At 39.6% G+C, this 21,856-nt stretch overlaps 1 protein-coding gene across 3 annotated transcripts in view; it reads left to right on the top strand.

The window, feature by feature from the left end:
* Nucleotides 1–21,856, top strand: part of Iqch (IQ motif containing H) — a 194,021-nt gene that overhangs the window by 95,147 nt on the left and 77,018 nt on the right. For all 3 annotated transcript variants that reach the window (XM_038323380.1, XM_038323379.1, XM_038323378.1), the window contains exons 12-15: nucleotides 2,291–2,374; nucleotides 6,197–6,372; nucleotides 13,946–14,218; nucleotides 19,532–19,723. In XM_038323380.1, the coding sequence (XP_038179308.1) occupies nucleotides 2,291–2,374; nucleotides 6,197–6,372; nucleotides 13,946–14,218; nucleotides 19,532–19,723 (725 nt within the window). The remainder of the gene's footprint in view (nucleotides 1–2,290; nucleotides 2,375–6,196; nucleotides 6,373–13,945; nucleotides 14,219–19,531; nucleotides 19,724–21,856) is intronic.

Here is a 21,856-nt window from a genome sequence, read left to right as displayed (position 1 = left end):
CACATCTGACCTGGTGGCTGGCTTCATCGCATCTCTCTCCCTGAGGAGAGGCACGGCGGTCTGACTAACTTAGGAGAGGCGTGGCATCTGACTGAGCCATCTACCTCACTTCCTTCTTCCTGTTCTGTCTACTCCACCCACCTATGTTCTAACCTATTAGGCCAAGCAGTTTTCTTTATTAATTAACCAATGAAATCAACAGATTGATAGAAGACCCGCCTCCATCACTGGGGCTGGGGAGATGGCTCAGTAGTTAGAGAACACTTGCTGTTCTGCAGAGGACCCAAGTTCAGTTCTTAGCCGGGAGCTCATAACTGCCTGTAACTGGGACTCTCCTGCCTTCTGTGGGTACCTGCATATATGGAACATACACAGACACATGTGCATACATACACATAAATAAAAATAAATCTGAAAAATTACCTCCCAACTTTTGCTTTATTGCTGGTGTGTACACTACATGGCACATAATGTCCACGTTGCTTATCACAGAATGTGTCCTGTGCTTTGGAAGTGCATGTACTTCATAACATTAAAATATCTACTTTGAAATTTCCAAAATGTCTTCATATCTGTTACTTCATGTTGTTCTCTATAATAATGTGAGACTGATAACAGAAAATGGGTGTATGCAGAGGGATAAGTAACAAGTTCTCAAAGCTCTGTATATATGTTTAATATGCATCCTTGATCAGTGGTAAAAGGGGTGCCAGGTTATTTGTTGGAAGACTGACCTCAGACATGTGAATGAAACACACCTACTCACACACTGCACATATGGCTACTAAGTGATCAAACGTCTTTTACATTTTAAATTGGACATCATCTTAACTAGAAATCTCATGCTGCCTCTTTACCTTGAAAGAGATATAGTCATGGAATGGTCTCAGATATGTTTTTAAATTACACTTTATTCCTTAAGCATTTCCCTTTTCTTCTTAGGACCTCAATATATGTTATTTGCTAATATGTCTTTTAAGACATTTTCCTGAATGTAGATATGTGTAGACAGTGTGATTATAGATACACAAAATTTTAAGCGTTACAATATCACATCAGTGCATATTAACAACATTGAAATTGTATCTACTTCTGTTCACTTTCATATGTGGAGTGGTTCTCTAAATTATTAGAGAATTAATAGTCATTTTCTATTTTCTATTTTCTAAAATGACTCCAGCCACCCATTGGTCCTTCTGTCTCTCTGATTCTTAGGTTCGTACGCATAAAACAAAGACTTTCAGACGAGTCGTAAACTCATTTGCTTTTCAGATGTTGTCTGGTGTTTAAACACTGACATCAAAGCAAAGAGGCAATTATCAGTGTTCATTTGGTCTGGAGCCCCGTTGCCTGAATTGCCATAGCTTTCCTTATGCTGAAAGAGAACTGTGTGTCACATCGTGCATTTGTCTATAAAGTGCCTTTTTCTAAAGCAGTTACACACAGACATGTGTTTGGGCTCAGTAACCACAAGGAGGCATGGAAGCATCTCTCAAAATCTGCCAAGTTATTTTAGTTGTTAAAAGAGTTCTACCTTTGGTTCTTGAATTCCTAACAAGCAACCGTGCCTACCTGTGAGGATACATGTCTTTCGAGTTCATGTCTGGATCCACTGTTTTAAGGCCTGACATTAAACAGAAGTTATTACTTATTTTGTGAGTATTTCTGGGCAGTGCTAACACTTATGTGTTATTGTTTTACCTTTGTCCCGTCTCCAGTAAAAACAAAAAGAACTACAGGACTTTCTTAGTACTGACAGAGTAAATGCCTTGACCTTTCTTGCCCTTTGAAGGTTAAAAGTTCTGACTGGGAGCAGAGAGTGCTTTTTTTTTTTTGATATGTGAGTTCTTTTTTTTTTTTTTTGATATGTGAGTTCTTAAATACATGCTTCTGACAGCAAGGGGTTTGACTAAACTGTGTAGAATGATTCTGGGACCCAACTTCAAAGTGTTGCATGATTTTAAAGCCAAAACAATCCCTTAAACCCAACCCTAACATTTTCAAACGTCCTTCTGAACATTCTGTTAAATGTCAGACGTTTTCTCCATGCATTTGTGATCTTGATTCGCGGGTGCTTGATTGGTATTGGAAGAATAGCAACCTCTGTTGCAGAAGATGCCGTGTAGCACATCTTCCACGCTTAGTCCTTGAGAAACGCAGACTACGTTCTTAGGATTTTATTGTTTCTGCAAGATGCTGCAGAGGAGACATTTTGCAGACTGTGACATTTTGAAATTCCCATGTGTGCTATATTGATGTACTGTTTCTGTTTTGACACTTTGCCTTTTAGGATATGCCCAGCCTGTGCGAAAACACATTTCTGATTTGGACATACAGCAGAACATGCAACTGGGGAGGCTGTGTGACATCCTAGGTACAGTAAAGAGTTTTACATCAATGAATGTCTGCAATTTTTGAGTAGATATTGGTAAAATATTTCTTTTTTCCCCTCCCTCTACAAGGAAAGAACTTAGCTTTCTAACCTACTTGCAAGGTAAATATTTTGTTTTAGTAATAGGTTTACAGTGAAGTCAACTTGAATTTTAAAATGTTTAAACAATTATTATTTGGATAGTTTTCTAAATTCTTTTTTGAATAACAGTTTCTCTCTGATAGACTCAAATCATTTTGATGTATTGATTCCTTCCAGAAAATTGGGTCAAAACTCTCTGTTTGTCAATATTGTCTAGCCTGTCTTCTGTGCAAGCAGTAGGAAGACTGAAGCATTGCGTTTTCATTGTAAGAGTAAGAGAGAAGCAAAGACAGATTCAGAAAACATGGAGTGCCTTGTGGGGAGTTCTTAGAAATCCAGGCCTTAGGCAGGTGGAAATGTCTTCACAAAAGTTAAACCGGTACTGTTTTAGTCAGCCCTCAGCCTCAGACTGGATTCAGGAGAGAAAATGGATGACTGCTAAGGCCAGGTAGCAAGCCTGGCTAAAAGAAAAGATACAGATTACAAAGCACATGCAATAACATCAGTCAGTTTGTGAGGAACTGACCCCAAATTAAGGGTTAAATAAAAATTGAATTTTTAGAAGTTAACAAGGACTTCTTTGTTTTGTTATAATATAATTGCTTTGGCCCTTATTTAAGCAATAGGAGGAAGAATTTTATATTATCAATGGCCAGCTGAGCTGGATCCCTGGAATGACATACTTTATATGATTCATAGATATTTCAACATCATTATTATTTTATAAATGCCATTTGGTAACAAAAATACATCAGTACTGGAAATTTCCAGTGTCCTGAAATAATAATAGCATAATTGCTTTCATCTGTTATCTAGGTGTCCAGGCTGCGCTTCCGCATACACAGCAGCAAGCCCTTCAGTGATGTGAGATTGATTTGTTAGCGCTGAGCTCTTCAACTAAAAGCCTGGCTGGCTGGGACCACTGAGGTGCAGCAGAGGGCAGACTTTACTCTGATTTATTTGAATTAATTTTTTCCTTAGCTTTTTATATACCCTTCTATATATAGTACAAGCCACCACAAAGGAGTATCTTTATAGAAGTTCCTCATTATAGAGAAAAAGTATTAGGCTACTATTTTTGATAATCCAATAATTCAGTCTGTACCTACAAAGAAAAATTTGCAACTACGGCCATTTCTAAGCGATTGTGCCTTTTTCTGGCACATTATCATTCTGACGCAGCAGTGTGACCACACAGCCTCTTCAGGAGGAGGTCAATGTAGTGAAGGTAAAGGTGCTTTAAATAAAAATAGAAAAAGAAAGGAGAAATGATAAATGACCTGGGAGGAAAATTAAAACTTCTTTTATTCTGTTAATTACTAGTAAGAAGTATTGGTTTTCCTGCTTATTCAGGAGGGAAATAAAGATAATCTGATGAGACCGCTAAGACTTGCCACTGGATGGCAGCTGTGGTGTCAGGATGGTCAGGTAGCGGCCCCACAGCTATTACTTTCCCTTCTGGGTAAGTGGAGAGGAACTGACTTTGACTACCAATCAAAGAAAGTTCCATCTTCATAGCAGCTGTTTTCCATAACTACCTGTCAATTAATTGTGTTTGTAGATTCATAGTGAACTCCCACTCCACTGATATTAGAGTTAGGGATACATATAGATCTGACAGAAATGAACAAGAAAAATGACACTAGCAACCTGATTTCTTATTATTTGAAGCCAAGAGATTTCTTTTCAAGTAAAATTCATCTTCTGCTACTATAGCTGTTTTTTTTCTGTTCATATCCTATTCCTTTATGCTTTTCTTAAACACACACAATAACAACACATATTTATATTTGGTTTTTAGACTTACTAGTTTGATAAGACACTAGTTTCTTTCCCCAAATACAAGACTAGCAATAACTAATGTGATCAGTCAGCAATTGGATACAAGGTATTCAATTACTTTCTCTTCATCTAATTTATTTTGATGTTTATATGGCAATCTAGTTTCAAAATAAAATTGGAGCCTTTAACTATTTATCACCTCTACCAGCCTTTTCTTGGGCCAGTTTAAAAGACACTGTCCCCACAGGTAGAAACTTCTACCTGCCATGTTACTAAGTGAGGAGAACAGTTAACCTTCTAAACCTCTTCATTCTTCCGAACCCCCAGCCAACCCCAGCCAACCATGAGTGCTTATTGAGTAATTCCTTTGTAGTCTACTGTACTGTGACCTGGATAAAGATATATAGAATTTAAGGAGCTTGGTGAATGCTGAGGATGTAGTTCAGTTGGGAGAGTGCTTGCCTAGCATGTGTAAACCCTTGGGCTTGATCCCCAGCACTGAATAAACCTGACCTGGCCATGCAACCCTACAACACCACTACTTAGGAGGTGGAGACGGAGGATCAGGAGTTCGAGGCTAGACTCTATTATATAGTGAGTTAAAGGTCAGCCTGGGCTACATAAGACCCCCATCTCAGGAAAAAAAATATGGAAAAGCTTGGATTGATAGATTGAAAAATTATCAGAGACTGCAGACGACACTACTTCTTCATATTAAATCAAGGGATTGATCTAAATGAGCCAGGCACAAAGGGCATGGCAGAAGAGAGTCACTGTTGGCTGTGCCATTCGGTCAGCCCTTCCTGTGTGCCTGATACTGTACCAAGAATATATTTCTTTTCATTTAATACTCCAGACCTCTATGCCTTGGTGATTCAACCCCACATTTACAAATGAAGAAACCAGTGCTTAGAAAAGTTAAAATAATGCGCCCAGGACCCTAGAAAGCTAAACTAGAATTTAATCAGCCCGTGTGCTGTGTACTCAGCCAAACTAAACAAAGCAGTCTGGAAACAGCCTCCTGACCTTGCCAGCCAGCCAAGGTGACACTTCCAGCCCTCCCTCCTCTGAACTTCCCTGAGAAACTGGTCTGACCTATGTGTTTGAAATGGTTGCTTCCCAAAAGCATTTCTCAGTCACTTTGATCTCTAGATTTCCTGGAGTGTTGAGCCAAGTGCTTTGTTCCTATTAGTATCTAGATTAGTTAGTTATTTTATAAATGAATTAATGGCTCCATCAGATGCAAATTTCCATCCATATGCCCTTAAAATGTTCTGCAGCACGGAGTGAGTAATCTCATCTCAGTATCCCATTTGGACCAGATATTCAATTAGGACTTTTTATATGTGTGTGCTAAGGACATTTTGAGAAAGAAAGCAGTTGGGGCGGTGCTTTCTCTGGACCAGGAATCACCAGATGTGCCACTGAAGCAATATATTCCTCTCTGGGACTGGAGCCAGGACAGGGTGGCTTCCTGAAGGAATCACTGCTGGTCATAATCAGCCCATTTATTCTGTCAAGACCTTCCCTGAACTGGCCCCATCTAATCCAAGCAGAGAATGCCACTGAAATTTCATTGGGTTTCTAAAACTAATAGCTCTGCTTTATAATTTGCCAGGCTGAATGGAACATTCCCAATGATGCTAAAGGAAATGGTTTAGTTAGATCCCTGTGCGTTATCTGAAAGTTTATTCCATCTTTCCTCACACAGTCTTCTATATTTTGTTGATGGTATCTTCTTTTCTTTAGAGAAATGATAAAGTACAGAAGGGCTGCTTTAGATTGCTGAGACGCATGCATGCGAAGCCAATCTAAATTAACTCTGGCCTGGCTTTTGGATATGCTCTTTGTTTTAAACGACTGTAACATCAACTGGAGGCCAGAGTTCATCATGTCATTTACCTTTATATCAGTAATTAACATTGTGGCCATTATTTCCAGATGCCAACGTCAGTGTCATCTACATCTGCTCCCATCCTATGAGTGAAGAGCTAAGGCTCTACTACAGGAAGCTCCTGAGTCTACAAGCAGCTGTCAAATCGGGGTTCTACGAGGATAGGAGTGACCTGCAGAACAGGTTCAGAATCATCACCCCTGAAGCTGTAAACATCTTCACTGTGAGTTTGTCTTCTAATTACTATGGCTTCAGGGATGCAGTAAAATTAAATTGGAAATTTTATAACTTGCAACGCTCTGGTACACATCAGTGAAATATTATTGCAAGTTTAACAGCTTTGCTGATTAGACTACTAGTTGGACTGTAGGAAATAAATACCACAGTTTAACTTTCAGACTTAGATGAGCTGCCCCTGCCCAGTTTCTCTGTGGCTGAAGCCTAATTGCAGATACGGGGAGGTCCAATCAAATAGGTAGATTTATAACATCCATCACCCTTTTTCTTAATTTACGTGGAGTTTACCGGGACAGTGAAAGGCTGGCCAGGCCTATGCAGGCATAAAGCGACTCAGGAAGAGAAACTGGACCAGGGCCTCAATTTCTGACTTTCACACAGGTATTCCTTATAACTCCATACTTTGGTTTCTTTAGAAATGGATGTTCCATATCACATGGTTCTGTATGAACAAGGTTCACATCTGAATGTACGGATTTTTAGTGGGTAGAATGAACTCATATCTGCAAAAGAATCGTGAGGGCAGAGTTCTAGTCCAAGGCAGTACAACAAATGACTTGAAAGGGGATTCTATACATTTTAAACAGCATCTAATCCCCCCCCACACATTTTATTATCTAATGGGCTATCCAATTTTGAAGTTTGTTTTAAAAAAGAAAGACTCTGCATTTGCTAATAGATAGCACCTCCATTTACAGATGAGGAACACCATAGCCAGCTCTCTACATATCATCAGAGAAAGTAGTGGCAGGGAAGGGGTTAAACTGAGAAAGAGTAAACCCGCCCAGGCTGCAGGGACAAGGGCTTGGAGCATTTTTTTTTTGGCTTTGTGTGTCTGCTCAGTGAAGCACCTTCGGCATTCACGCTCATCCATCAGACCAATTCTCATTAGAGGACGCCTCAGTATTCCTGATAGCGCTTGCTCAGCTCTGCTTCATTGGCACATGTGGCTGTGGAAGGGGAGGACAAGTACCAACGATCACAGCTTACTTTTACTCTCGGGGTCTTTCATACCCTCCATCAAATGTACCATCCCATGGCACAGCTGATGCAGATGTTAGGAAGCAAAGAAGAGCAACACCAAACCCCGCTTTTGTTTAGTTAAACTGTGGATCGTCCCAGAGCCAGAAACTCAAGCTAACACCGGCTAGCTGCCAGTAGAGAGTGTGCACATATCTGAAATGCTTGTAGACACTGAGGAGGCATGGACAAGGATAAGGACAGTGGGTAAAGTAACATTTATCGGATTCTTAGCATGCATTTTCTCATTTGAGCCTCATACAGTGCGGCAACACAGAAATCATTGCTTTTCTTTTATTGCTGCAGAAACCAAAATTCATTTTCTAGTTCCATGTCCCTGGTAGGGCCAGACTGTGAACCAAAATCTGTCTCCTCTAGGTCACTACTACACATGGGAATGATGTTTTGTTTGTGGATGATTCAGTGGCCTTGGGCAAGCCTCCTTAGCTTCCTTGTCCTCTGCTCTTCAGCTATGAAAGGGGGTGATGGATTGGGTAATTCCAAAGTCCTCTCCAAGTTCATAGTCCTCATCTCTGAAAAGGTTGCCCTAGCAGTGCCCTTTCCCGCTTCCAGGCTAGAGCCAGGCAGCTGGCACCCTTGACAGCCTGAGCTCAGGCCAGTGCAGGTCTGCATTGTTGTGAGTAGAAACAGGTAGGTAAGGTTTGAAGTATTCAATATTGCTGTTTGGAGCTTAAATTCAAATTATTTGAGTGATTAATCACTCATAGGCAATCAACTTTTTAAAACAGAAAAATTAAACCCTCACTTTCAAATCAGTTCTGTTTCTGTTTAGCTATTGCTTTATTTCTTTTTAATGGGTCTGAGAGATTGTCAGTGCTGATTTTCATCCAAATGGATGGCTTTGAGGAGATTTTTTAAAGCGTGCCAAAAATCTGTTTGTGAATCTCTCCAAGTTACTATGTAAAACTAGAATTTGTCATGGTAAGTGTGCTTGTATAAAAGACATCATGTCTATTTTGGAGCATTTTAATGTTTATGAGGACATTCTAAACAACCATCTTTGTCTCAGGTCAAAAATAAGAAATAAGTGATGGTAAAAATGAATGCAGCCATAGGAAGGGCATTGGGAACATTCTAGATCTTTGTCATCCATGGTTTTTTGCTATCTGGAACTGAGGATGCCGACTTTCTCTAAACAATCTCACAAGACCTGAGGTCAACAGCATGTCCTCTACTATCCTTACTCACATCTGAATCTTTATTAAACACCTACTGAAGATAATACTAGGGTGCCATCATGCCTGAAGACTCAGGCATGCCCAGAAAGACATGGAGCTAGAGAGAATACTTGTCGATAGAGATACATATATCTAGAGGAGACAGAACTGTACCCTGGCTGGACAGGTACTCAGATCTTGAATTTGACTGAAGTATCTGCTTTTCCATCTTCACAGTTCATAAACCCACAGAAAAAAGAAAGACTCTGCATTTGCTAATAGATAGCACCTCCATTTACAGATGAGGAACACCATAGCCAGCTCTCTACATATCATCAGAGAAAGTAGTGGCAGGGAAGGGGTTAAACTTCACATGTCACTTTGTAAGATGAGCAGAGTACGGTCACTGTATCATGCCAGCTGTGCTAACTGGGTTCAAGTCCTCTGCTTACTTCATGGTCAGAGCTCTGTGACTTTGGGCAAATCATTCATCTCCACAGCAAGGACTGTTGTACGGATCAAATATGTTGTGACAAAGACTTCAAACTTCTGTTTTAAAGGTTTATTTTATTTTTAATTGTGTATGTATGCATGTGTAGGAGCTTACTGAGACCAGAAGGGGTTGTTGAATCCCTTAGAGCTAGAGTTGTGAGCTACCTGGTGTGGATGCTGGGAACTGAACTTGAGTAGTCCAGAAAAGCAGCTCTTACCCACTGAGCTCTCTTTCCAGATCCAGCTCTGTGCTTCTTCATCTATCATCAAACTCCCTATTGTAACTCAAGTCAGCAGTTCTGGGTGTGCTTCATTTGTTTCACATTTCCACACTGAAGTAGTCTGTGGCAAAAGGAAAGCAATTAAGTGAACAGGAAGATAGGTGATCTCCAACCATGGCTGAACACATCTACCAAGTGAGCAGGAGGACAGGTGATCACCAACCACGGCTGAACACATCTCCCGAGTGCCGGCATTAGCTGTTGTCTAATGGAGCAGCAGCTTTCCTAAAATGTGCTCTCAGAACTGCATGTGGAAGGTGAATTTTAATTACGTTAGGAAAGTCCTATTATACAGATCTAAGAGGCTTAGACTCCTCGCTTGGAGGAGTGGACCAATGGTAAATTATCTGATTTTTCTCAGAGGAGCTCTGGGTTTCTCCCTTTCTTACTGTACTAAACTATATACAAGGTAAAACCATTTCCGACACTTTTAAGGGGACAGTTCAGTAGTGTTCAGTGCATTGCTAGTGTACAAACGTTACTACCACCTAAGATCTCAGAACTTTCATCATCCCAGCAGAAGCTCTGTACACGTTACATGCTCTAGCTTTACTTAGGAAGCCTTTCAGAGATGGAAGGACCTTAGAGACTCCCTGTCCAACCTCTCACTTGAATAGAAGAAGCTGAGTTTCAGAAAGGCAGGGTGTTCTATGCCCAGCTTCTTAACTCTGGGCTGCAAAGTGAATGTGAAAATGTTTCTATATGGTCTATGACCAATAGCTACCTCAAAATCAAATCCCAATGAATTCAGTGTGTTTTTGGTGACACTTGTTTATGTCACTTGACACAAATGCCTCAGTTCTGATCATAACACTCTGCACTGTACATGCCTTCATGGCAAACAAATGTCAACGGAAACGTCGTTTTTATTTATGTGTACGGATCTTTTGCCTGCATGTATGTCTCTGCACCACGTCTGTGCCTGATGTCCACTGAAGCCAGAAGAGGGCACCAGACCCACTGAACTAGAGTTTCAGGCACGTGTGAGCCACCATGATTGCTGGGAACCTAACCCAAGACCTCTGCAAGAGCAGCAAGTGTTCTTAACCATTTAGCCATCCTCCAGCCCCAAACAGTGCCAACTAACACTGCCTAAAACACCTCTGCTCAGCTGGAGACTATGGCATATTATGAATTGTAGTGTTTTTACTTCATGTCTCAGAGTTCCTATTGCTATGATGAACACCATGTCCACAAGCAACTTGGAGAGGAGAGGCTTTATTTCATCTTAGAGCTTATAGTCTATCACGAAGGAAAGTCAGTGCAGAAACTGAAAGGAGGAACCTGGAGAGAGGAATTTGAAACAAAGACCATAGAGGATTGCTGGTTACTGGTTTGCTTTCAATGACTTGCTCAACTTGTTTTTTTTTTTACAACACAGGGCCACTTGCCCAGGGTGGCATCACCCCAGTGAGGCAGTTGTGTCCCACCATGTGATTGCTGCAAACCTAAACCAGGTCCCCTGTAAGAACAGCAACATGGGCCCTCTCACATCAATCGTCAAACAATAAAATGCTTCTTAGGCTCACTTGCAGGCCAATCTAACGGGCGCATTTTCTCAACTGAGGTTCCTCTTCCCAGACGACTCTAGCTTGTGTTAAGCCAACAAAACCTAACAAACACTGTACATACATACTTTTCTGCTTTTATAGGAGTATGGTTTAATTACAGAAATCAAACATTTGATATTTTCCTACCATCATTTCCCAGCAAGTAAGTATTAAATTTGTGTCTTTGCATTACATTCTGTTAGACTGTTTGATTTTTAAAACTTGCTGTTTGAGGGACTGGAAAGATGGCTTAACTGTTAAGAGCACTTAGTGCTCTTCCAGAGGACCTGGGTTAGGTTACTCATAACAATCTGTAACTCCAGCTGGAGGGCTCTCATGTACTCTTCTGCCTTCCATGGGTCCCTGCATAAACAAACATGGTGCACATAAGCTCATGTGGCCATATACCCATACACATAAATAAAAATATATTTAAAATGCTGTTGAGTTTCTGACTGAGTTATAGTTTTTAAAACTGTTCAATTAATTTTGGCTTGAGATTAGAACATAATTTCCAGTAATTTCTAAAATGTCCCTAAACACACTTTTGGCATTTTGTATTATGTATTTATGCAAAGTAGCATTTTCAACCTTGATAACTATAAAATATAAATACTGATCAACTCTAAGAAAATATTGACATGTTCTATGCCCTACAGTATCACTATTCAAGGACTTAATTATTCTATAAGAAATGAACAAGCATATAATCTCATTAGTATATGAATTTGCTTTCATCTTTAGTAAGTGATAAAATTATTCATATACCAAAGAATTGTTTTAAAACAAATTTGTGATTTATTATGAATAAAAGTTTGATTTGTATAACTATTTTATAAATACTTAGAGTTATATAAAAATTTCTCATGGGGATAGGGGTGACAGCAGGAAAAACTTTAAGCCACCCTGTTCTAAATCACCCAGCATATTGCAGATCCATTTAAGGCTGAGATCTTTTGTAGTTCAAATCTCTTCCTTGCTTACACACTTCCAAGTTATACCCTTCAACCATTTATGAACAGATGCATTGGATATTCTTAAACACGGTCATTCACATTTCTTGACATTTTTGTGTTTAGATAAATTTTCCTTAAAGTTGTACAAGGTGCTACCTTCTAAACCCCTTGGATTCTTCAAGCAGCCAGTACCTTTGCACTGTTTTATTCACATGACATTTTAATGGTTTCTCTTTCTTTCTTTTTTCTTTCTTTTTTCTTCCTTCCTTCCTTTCTTTCTTCCTTCCTTCCTTCCTTCCTTCCTTTCCTTTCTTCCTTATTTCCCCTCTCTCTCTCTCTCTCTCTCTCTCTCTCTCTCTCTCTCTCTCTCTCTTTCTTGGTTTTTCAAGACACGGTTTCTTTGTATAACAGCCCTGGCTGTCCTCGAATTCTCTTTGTAGTCTCAAACTCAGAGATCCACCTGCCTCTGCCTCCCTGCTGAGTGCTGGGATTAAAGGCGTGTGCTACCATGCCTGGCTCTAATGGTTTTATTTTTAAAAGAGGATTTCCCCTATAAAAATAATTACTATTATTTATGGATTATTGAACCAATGATATGCATGTTCATGATCTTATTTCAGCCTTGGAGCAACTCCAGCATACAGGTCTTTTTTTTTTTTTAACTCTAGTTTGACACATAAAGAAATGGGCTCATGGAATCTATGTTATATACAAGTTCATACACACACACACACACACACACACACACACACAAACACACACACATAAGTAATAGAACTGGATTCAAAGCCAGAAGTACTGACCACCAACTCCCAACACTTTCTTGGGTTCCATGCCATTGTCTCTTTAATAGAATGTAAACTCGGTGTAGTTGTGTAACAGTAGACTTGGTCTAAGGTTCTAATATCCCATCCTTAGGCAATGGCTTTTCCAAGCCCATCTTCACCTTATAAAACCCTCCCAGGCCTCGAAATGCACTTCGTCCCCCACTTCTTTTCACGATAATTATCCTGGCATTTATTAAATGCTTACCATGCTCTGTGTACTATCACAAGTGCTTCACAGTGCAGTATCTCATTCAATCCTCACAGCATCCCTAAGGCTGCTACCGTTACACTTATCTTACAGATGAGGAAATGAAAGCTTCTAAAAAATCAACTTTAATCTGATTAAAACAGGTGGAAAGAGAGAAGAGAGAGAGGAGAGGGAAGGAAGGTGAAAAGGAGAAGAAAGAGACAGAGAGTGAGAGAGAACAGAGAGAGAGAATGAGTATGTCTTGTAGGTGCTGTTCCCACTCCTTGAAAGCTGAAACATGGTGTATGAGGCTTGGTGTGTGCTGACCGTCTGGCTCCTTTCTACCCTGCTAGATATGAATAGAATTACTTGTTTAATTGAATGAGACCATCACAGGCACTGCGGAGCCAGGTCTACCTAGTCAAAATAGGATTTTTAAACAGTTTGAGTTGGAAAACAACTTTGAATCTTGCTGTAATTTTCAAATATTTTCTGTTCCTGAATGCTTTCCAAAGTGTTGGCAGGAACCCTGGTAATCACTGTAAAGCATATGTTCTCAGAAAAGGATCTGGGAGGAGGTTTGGGGAGGGGAATCAAATAAAATGCCTTTTTCCTTTGGAAATATTGAATGCATTGCCAGATTAGGAGTCTATACAGGGTCTATATAGACGAGAACACTATGGGGCTTTTTCCTTCATTTTTTTGTATTGATTTTCCAGACGCTTTAGTGTTAAACCATGCCAGAAGTGTTGTGGAGATGAATCACTATTATCCAAAGGCCGCCAGCCTCTTTTCCTTCTGACAGAAGGATAATTCCACGTGGATCAAATAAATACAGATGTGTGGTAATTAGTTCTATTCCCAGTGAGCCTATTTCCAACACACTAAAGATGTGAGCGATTATGGAACCTCACCCCAGCAGCTTTTATCAATTTAAACCGCTAAACAACGGGATAGGTCATAACCCAGCCTGCTATTAATAATGTATTTAGTATGTACAACATTACAAATTGGGGTAGAGGCTAGAAAAAGACACCTTTTAAGAGGGGTGATTTGATTTTCCTCCAGAAGCATCACATGTGCCTGGCCACTCACCTGAAGTACAGTCCAAAAGCAATGAAAAGAATCAAAAATCTCATCCAAGGAAAAGAGGCCTACATCGTGGGCGGGCTCCTCCACAGAGATGATTTAGCTGTGGCTGACATGCTGAATGTACCCATCCTGGGCTCAGAGCCTGAGCTGGTTCACCTTTACAGTGCCAAGTCTGGAAGCAGACGGATTTTTGACAGTGCCAATGTGCCAGTGCCTCCTGGAATATATGACATCTACACTTACCAACAGGTATGTAGGGCGGCTCTGTTCAAATATCTTCTATCCCCTTGACATTGTACAACGTCAGGTAATCTGGTTCCATCCCTGCCCAAGAAGACTGTGTCAATGCTTGAGTTGCTCTGAAGAGGGCTACATTACACCTTCATGTTTGTTTGTTTCTCATCCTGGGAGCTGAACCCGGAGCTTTTCACATGGTTGGTAAGTACCATGAGGTTTTATCCTCAGCTTTCTTTTTTTTTCTTTTTTTGTTTTTTTTTAAATATTTATTTATTTATTTATTTATTATGTATACAATATTCTCTCTCTCTCTGTGTGTGTGTGTGTGTGTGTGTGTCTGCCAGCCAGAAGAGGGCACCAGACCTCATTACAGATGGTTGTGACCCACCATGTGGTTGCTGGGAATTGAACTCAGGACCTTTGGAAGAGCAGGCAATGCTCGTAACCACTGAGCCATCTCTTCAGCACCCTCCTCAGCTTTCTTTTAACTTTGGAGACAAAGTTTTACTAAGTTACACATGCTGGTCTTAAACTTGTGGTTCCCAAGAATCTTTGATTACATGTCTGAACTATCAGGCCTAGAGGCCTTATTATAGAAATTACTAAAATTTTCAAAATGTTTACCTTTTGGATTAAGTTACTAAGTGCTGCTAAAATAATAATCAGGACTAATCTATCAATATTTAATGCTTTAATATCTATTAGTTCATCGTCACATTTGCCATCCAGTAATTTAATAGGACCCTAAGAACACAAGAGTCCGTTTTGGCAAAGAAGCGGGTTTGAAAGCTTTGAGAGTGCTGGGCGAGACTGCAGAGTACTGAATACATCCTTGACTCTCATAAATGCTCTGGCTCTTAAGGAATGGCTCTGAAGAGAGCAGAGAACCTAGCCAGAAACAGGAAGTGAAATGGCCTCAAGAATAAAACGACTTCCCATTTTTCCTTGGACCCAGTCTGTGGCACTGCACTTTTCCCTTAGCCTCTAGAAATGGTTTCCTTCTGAGTTGGCTCTAGCAAGTATTCTCCCATTTAAATGCCATCTGTTTACATAATCAAGAAAATCAAAAGACAAACTACTGGCTGTTAACATTTCCTAACCTCTATTTCTGAATTTCTCTTGACCGGTTCCCTGTGCCAATCACAAATTATCTCCTTTCCCTTTTTCTTGGAAAGTTAAGGAGCCATAAATGTTGAGGTAGCAAATGTAAGGGTCAGATTTGGGGATCTCTGGTGACTTCAGTTGCTTGGTCAGGATGCTCCTCACAGAAGAGCCACTAAGAACAAAATGAAGCCTTTGAGCAAATCATACTTTAGAAAGTCTATTTTAAAGACACTATGAATTCATCAAGCTTCCTTGAAGTGTTTGAGTCTTGCTATAGAAAGTTCCTGGCCAACAATTGGCTTATAGCAGAAATACAGACTGGGATTTTAGTTGAGATTTTAGTGGAGAGACTTCCACTGTCATTAACTTCCACTGGAATTTGAAGGTACCTAGGTGGATTGCTTAATTTTGCTTCCTAATAGAATGTTTTGGCTGACAGACTTAATATGGGAGAAATAGATTTTTAAATGATACAACTGAATGCACACACTACACTAAATAATCTTCATGTCTTTAAAGTGTAAGTGTGATGTTTGTTTTGAGTCTTAGTTCCATCTTCATTGATAATAACACAGGCAATCTATGCTCTGAAATATTTTAGAACTTTATATATTAATTGTAGTTAAAAGTATGGGCACATTTAATACTGTACAAACTCTGTCTAGTTCTACTATTTAGAAGTAGGACTAAAACCCTTCTCATAGGCCCTCAGATTTGAGGGATGTTATTTGACATAGAGTATGTATCAATGGCATAGCAGTAAGTCAAGTTGTATCTGAGTTCTATGCTTGTTTAGAAGACATGCATCTGAAGTCAGCAAGAACTAAAGCACCCCATTGAGGCTTTTCCTGATAGTAATGGCTCTACCTAATCAATCCGAGTGTATCAGTATTTTGAATCTGCAGATGGTGATGAATCAATCCTGACTTTTTATCGATGTGCATTGCAAATTTAAAGTGGGTGAAAGCTGTGATTATTTTAACTTAGGTTAATAAGTATTCTTGGGTCTTAGTTGGATTTTTACAGTAGTAATTTTTCTGATTCTGCTCTTCACCAATATAAAATGAATCACAACTAAAATTATATTACATTTTTAAAAAACAGATTCAAACAAAAAATGATAAATGTTTGGAAGTAGCACAAATTCATGTGGTTTATGACTGAGTTTTTTAATCTAGCACAAGCACAGTGAGCATTTCCTGTTTTGATCCATAAAATAACCATGTAAGACCTTTCTGGCATGTGCTCTGTATGAAATATTGACAGCTTTGGTTAAATAATCAAAAATGGCAATGCTTCTTTAAAGCACTGTTCAATTTTCACTTAAAGATAGCACATAATTCTTCCAGCGGTGTAGTCTTTACAATACTATTGATCGTTTTCATTACTGTAGGGATCCTGCCACAGGCACCCATTTATAGGACTCTCAGATGCAACAAATAATAGGATTTGGAGGAAACACATACTAATTCTGTTAGTATTGGAAGCCTCCAAGTATACAGTATATCTAAATACACAATTTTTAAAGGTTGTGCTGGAACACTTTCCTTAAACTAGCAAAATAATTTTTAGCCAATATTAAGAGACGAAACAGCAGTTCTACTTTTATAACTTATACACAGTACACACAGGTCACAGCAAAGTATGATTCAATATAGAACATAGCTAATTGGAGAAAGAAGGGATGCCACCTTGGAAGACACAGTAGGAACTTCCTCCTTTGGCTGTGCTCATTAGCCATATGGTATGTAGACCAGAGCACTTATCATTTAAACATTCAAATTATCAATAAATACTACTTGATAATCAGAGGGCTGAGAAAATTTCATTTTCACCTTTATTGAATAAGTCATAGTTGCATGAGCTTTCTAGAAACTCCAAGTGTGGCTATTTCGGTGTCTCTTCTACACTGCCATGTCATGCATGTAGCATCCCCAAAATCATTTGCTAAATAGACACAATTCAGGACAACATTGCGCCTTTAAACAAAACCATTCTAACTTTGCAATTCCTAACCTCAGCAAAACCAATAGTCTTCAGTGCTTTCAAACTCTTCAGTTAAAAAAAAAGTCCATTTGGTAGTTAAAAGAATAGATACAAGCCGGGCGGTGGTGGTGCACGCCTTTAATCCCAGCACTCGGGAGGCAGAGGCAGGCGGATCTCTGAGTTCGAGGCCAGCCTGGTCTACAAGAGCTAGTTCCAGGACAGACTCTAGAAACTACAGGGAAACCCTGTCTTGAAAAACCAAAAAAAAAAAAAAAATAGATACATAATTTTATGTCAGCTTGTCACAAACTATAGTCATCTAAGAAGAGGGAACTCAATTGAGAAAATGCCTCCATAAGGTTGAGCTGTAATCAACCCTGTTAGGCATTTTCTTAATTAGTGGTTGATGTGGGAGTACCCAGCCCATTGTGGGTGGGGCTACCCCATGCTGGTAGTCCTGGGTTCTGTAGGACATCAGATTGAGAAAACAATAAGGAACAAGCCAGTAAGCCACACCCCTCCTTGGCCTCTGCATCAGCTTCTGCCTCCAGGTTCCTGCCCTGTTGGAGTTCTTGTCCTGACTTTCTTCCATTATAGATAGTGATGTGGAAGTGTAAGCAGAATAAATCCTTTCCTCCCCAAGTTGTTTTAGTCATGGTGCTTCATCACAGCAATAATAACCCTAACTAAGACAATAGAGAATAAGAATATTCCTGTCAAATATGGGTTTCACAGTCAAGAGTAGCATGGGTGGTACAGGAGACACAGTGATTAGTATTGTTTTGTTGCTTTCTGGCAAGTACAGACAACAAAGTCATGTTGTGATCTAATGAACTTGTGTTCCTCAAAGCCATAATAGAATGTTCTTACATAGAATTAGTAGTCTTGCTACAAAGACTTTTGTCTCATTCAAATGCAACACAAATAACTTACTGACTTGGAAGTAAGTTGTTTCTCTGTCTCCTCTGGCCTCTTTCTACACTCCCTCCTTCTCCAGCTGTCTGCAGGCTTGGATGCACAGCCGCATGAGAAGGGAATGAGTGTAGGGCTTGGAGTCAGAGCAATCCAAGAGAAGCCTTGCTCTGCCACTCAGTGTTGTATGATCACGGACAAGTCAGCCTCTACTTATGTATTAAAGATAAATGCGACAAGGCCAGTTCCTACTGAGTGTTCAGTAATGTTAGTTTTTATTGTTTTTATTATCATTTTGGAATTAAAGTATGGATTTCTTTTTATTAATTAATGTATTTATTATGTATAATATGTTCTGTCTGCCTGTATGCCTGCCCACCAGAAGAGGGGCACCAGATCTCATAGATGGTTGTGAGCCACTATGTGGTTGCTGGGAATTGAACTCAGGACTTCTGGAAGAGCAGCTAGTGCTCTTAACCTCTGAGCCATCTCTCCAGCCCTAAAGTATGGATTTCTATTCTTTAATTTTTCATCCATTTAAGTCCAGTTGTTGAAAATATATATTGTTTCATATCAAATGCCAGGCAGGTGACATTCCAGGAAGGCTGTTTCTACAAGTGGTTTTTGTTGTTGTTGTTTTAAGTTGTAGGTTTTTATTCCTTTTTAAATCCTAAAAATAGAATCTTTTTTTTCCCAAACATACTGTTTTCTTGATTATTTGGGAGTTTCACATAATGTACCCTGATCACCTTTACTTCCTAGTCCTCCCAGGTCCACGCTCCCCATTGTGATCTGCAAGTGTTTTTATCTCCTTTATCTCTTTCTCTGTACACATTCATTATGTCACTTGGCCAATTGACCAAACAAATGTATGTTGATGAGGAAAAAATGTTTTAGACATTACAGTACTTATTTATTTTAGGTTACAGTATTTAAAAGCTCAACCGAGTTTTCAGGACTATATTTTTATAGTCTTGACATTATTAAAAAAAATCATTTGAAGAATCAGTAACTAAACACCTAACTTCCTGAGAAAGAAAAGCGACAACCCAGGGTTCGGTTACAGATGTCTCCTTTTCTCACTAGTCCACATAATAATAATCTTTCAATTTCTCACAAATACAAATGCATTTTAAACATGACCTTTATCCCATTGGCTAGTGATTTCTTTATATCACACATCACTTCAAACTTCTTGAATTTGTCTAGTGAGTCGAGGGCGCCTAATGAACAGACTATGTAAAGATACACTCAGCAACACAGCCAAGCTGCTATGACAGAAAGGAAACATGCTTTATTGCTGCTCTGTACCTTTGCCCACAGATGTTAGAACAGTTGAGCCAATTGGTGACTGATCACCTGCAAATCCGACGCTGGGTCTTTAAAATGAACATGGAATTTGGAGGAAATGGGACAGCATTTTGTGACATCCCTTCCTACCTCCAGTGCTACAAGTGGGCGCTAAAGGAGAGTGACAGATATGGCCATGAAGACTGGAAGAAGAAGTGGGCACAAGTGAGTGTTCAGTAGCGATTTAGGCCACAGCTGTGGACAGTTAGGAGATGCGACCCTTTCTTCCAGACTCAACTGTCGTCTATTGCAGAGCCTTTTCTGGGCCTTTGTCCTAACATACAACATGGATGGACGTACTGGGTCACTTAACTGTCCATTTGGGGGGTCCAAAACATTTTTCACACCTTCAAACTGTTTATGATACCTAAGAAATGACTAAAAAGCCATATTCAAGTAGCACTGCAAATCTTAGCATCTGCCCTGGGCAGATCCTGTGCATCTGCCAGCTGTTGTGATTAAGATAACCGTGTGTGTGTGTGTGTGTGTGTGTGTGTGTGTGTGTGTGTGCGCGTGCGCGCGCGCACGCGCACGCACGCGCGCGTGTGTTTAATAAAAAATTTTACTAGCAAATGGAGGTCCCTGTAAGCTAATGTAAAATAGCATTCTGTCAGAAGCCATGTTCCTGAAGATACTCTAAAGAAATCTATGTTACTACAAGTCACTGTGAGAGGCTGAGAGAAGAAAACTTGCAGCAAAAGCTGAGTAGTAGGCTCTGGATCTTGGGCTAGGAGTGGAGGTGTGTAAACCTTTCCACATATGCTGTTGAAATGTTTTACAACCTCAGTGTGTTCCCACTTTGCTTAAGAGTTGTGCATGGATTAATGTTTAACCTGATCTCTAAGCACTGCCCCATTTGTATCCTTACACCAGCTTCTCTTTATCACACCTGTTCTACCTGACCTACTAGAAAAAAGAAAATTGGCAGGCAAACTCCTTATATAGTCTCTTTCCTCCCAGCATGCAAAGCGGCGGGCCTTGCAGTGATTTGCATCTGCTTTGCGCATCCCACTACGGAAGTCTATGAATCAAGTTGCAAGTGATGGAAAGGCAGGGCACACTGGTGGGAGCCACATTATTCCTAGGCAAGTGAAATGATGAATAAGTCTAGAGAACAGTCAGGAGGGAGAGTTCCCTTTGACAAATGGGTCGGTTCTCCCCATGATCTATTTCGGGCTTTCTTCCCCCTCCAACAGTGAACGGACTAAATGCAGTACCTGTCATGGCTAGCTCTTTACATATTATTTAAAGGATACTAAAGTGAATTACTCTTCTAGAAAAAAAATAAAGCAAAGAAAATGTATTTAATTTTGAGGCCAATAGAGGTTTCTCTTATGTTCTCTTTGAATTGGATTTTATCTTCTTGAAGCAAAGCTGTCGAGTTTAAACCATGGAAAAGGCTAGCACTTTTATTTTAAAGACTCGAAATACCAGTGTGTTCAGTGTTTGCTGGCCTCAGCATTTCAAACCAATCATTTTTAAAGAAATCCCCTGATATTAGACTATGATAAATTTGAAATGTTTGACTTTGAGTTTTAAAAATATTTACAGTACTGACAGTTGGCTGAATTGCGGTTAGAAACCTCACTGTAGATTATTTAATTTCAATTATTTTAAACTATGCCATTTTAAATTGTTACCAAATACATTTGGCACTGTTGTTAATGTTATTAAATTTGAAATTCTTAAATAATTAATGGTCTATTTAAATCATTTAAAAAATCTTAAACAGGGAAAATAATTATTCAGTAATTCTGTTATAATGCAGGCTTCATGCTTAGCTATGATGTATTAGAAGCCAAAGCTGAAAATGAAGATAAGCCCCCGTGAGCCCCCTTCCCTGGCTCGGGGACTAAGGACAGCTTATGCCTGCAAAGGGAAGCCCTCCTCAGAGTGGAGGTGAGCTGCGGGTATCTGCTGAGAAGTTAGGGTTGGAATCCACCTTTGTTCCAGAAGACCATTGTAACAGTGCACATTTAGACATCAAAGCGTTATTTTATGAGCACAGGCGTGTTTTAATGTCCTATTACAGTCTGTAGACCTGTTCCTTTTGATAATGAAGATGTTGTGTTATCAAGCCTAGCCGGGCACATACAAAACATATGCTGGCAGGTTATTAAAAATTTCAGCTTCTTGATGAAAGACTATCCTGCAGGCTAAGAGTCCAGAGAAATACTGCATTCTGGGAGAATTACTAGAAATGAGGATATGACTGTAAGCACTACATTATGTTAATACTTACAAATAGCATCATTTGCATAGCAGTTTGTGACACGATGCTGTGATTTCCTTATTGGT

Source organism: Arvicola amphibius, chromosome 3 (assembly GCF_903992535.2).
Source record: "Arvicola amphibius chromosome 3, mArvAmp1.2, whole genome shotgun sequence".
Classification (NCBI taxonomy): domain Eukaryota; kingdom Metazoa; phylum Chordata; class Mammalia; order Rodentia; family Cricetidae; genus Arvicola; species Arvicola amphibius.
This window is presented reverse-complemented; position numbering and strand designations above follow the sequence as displayed.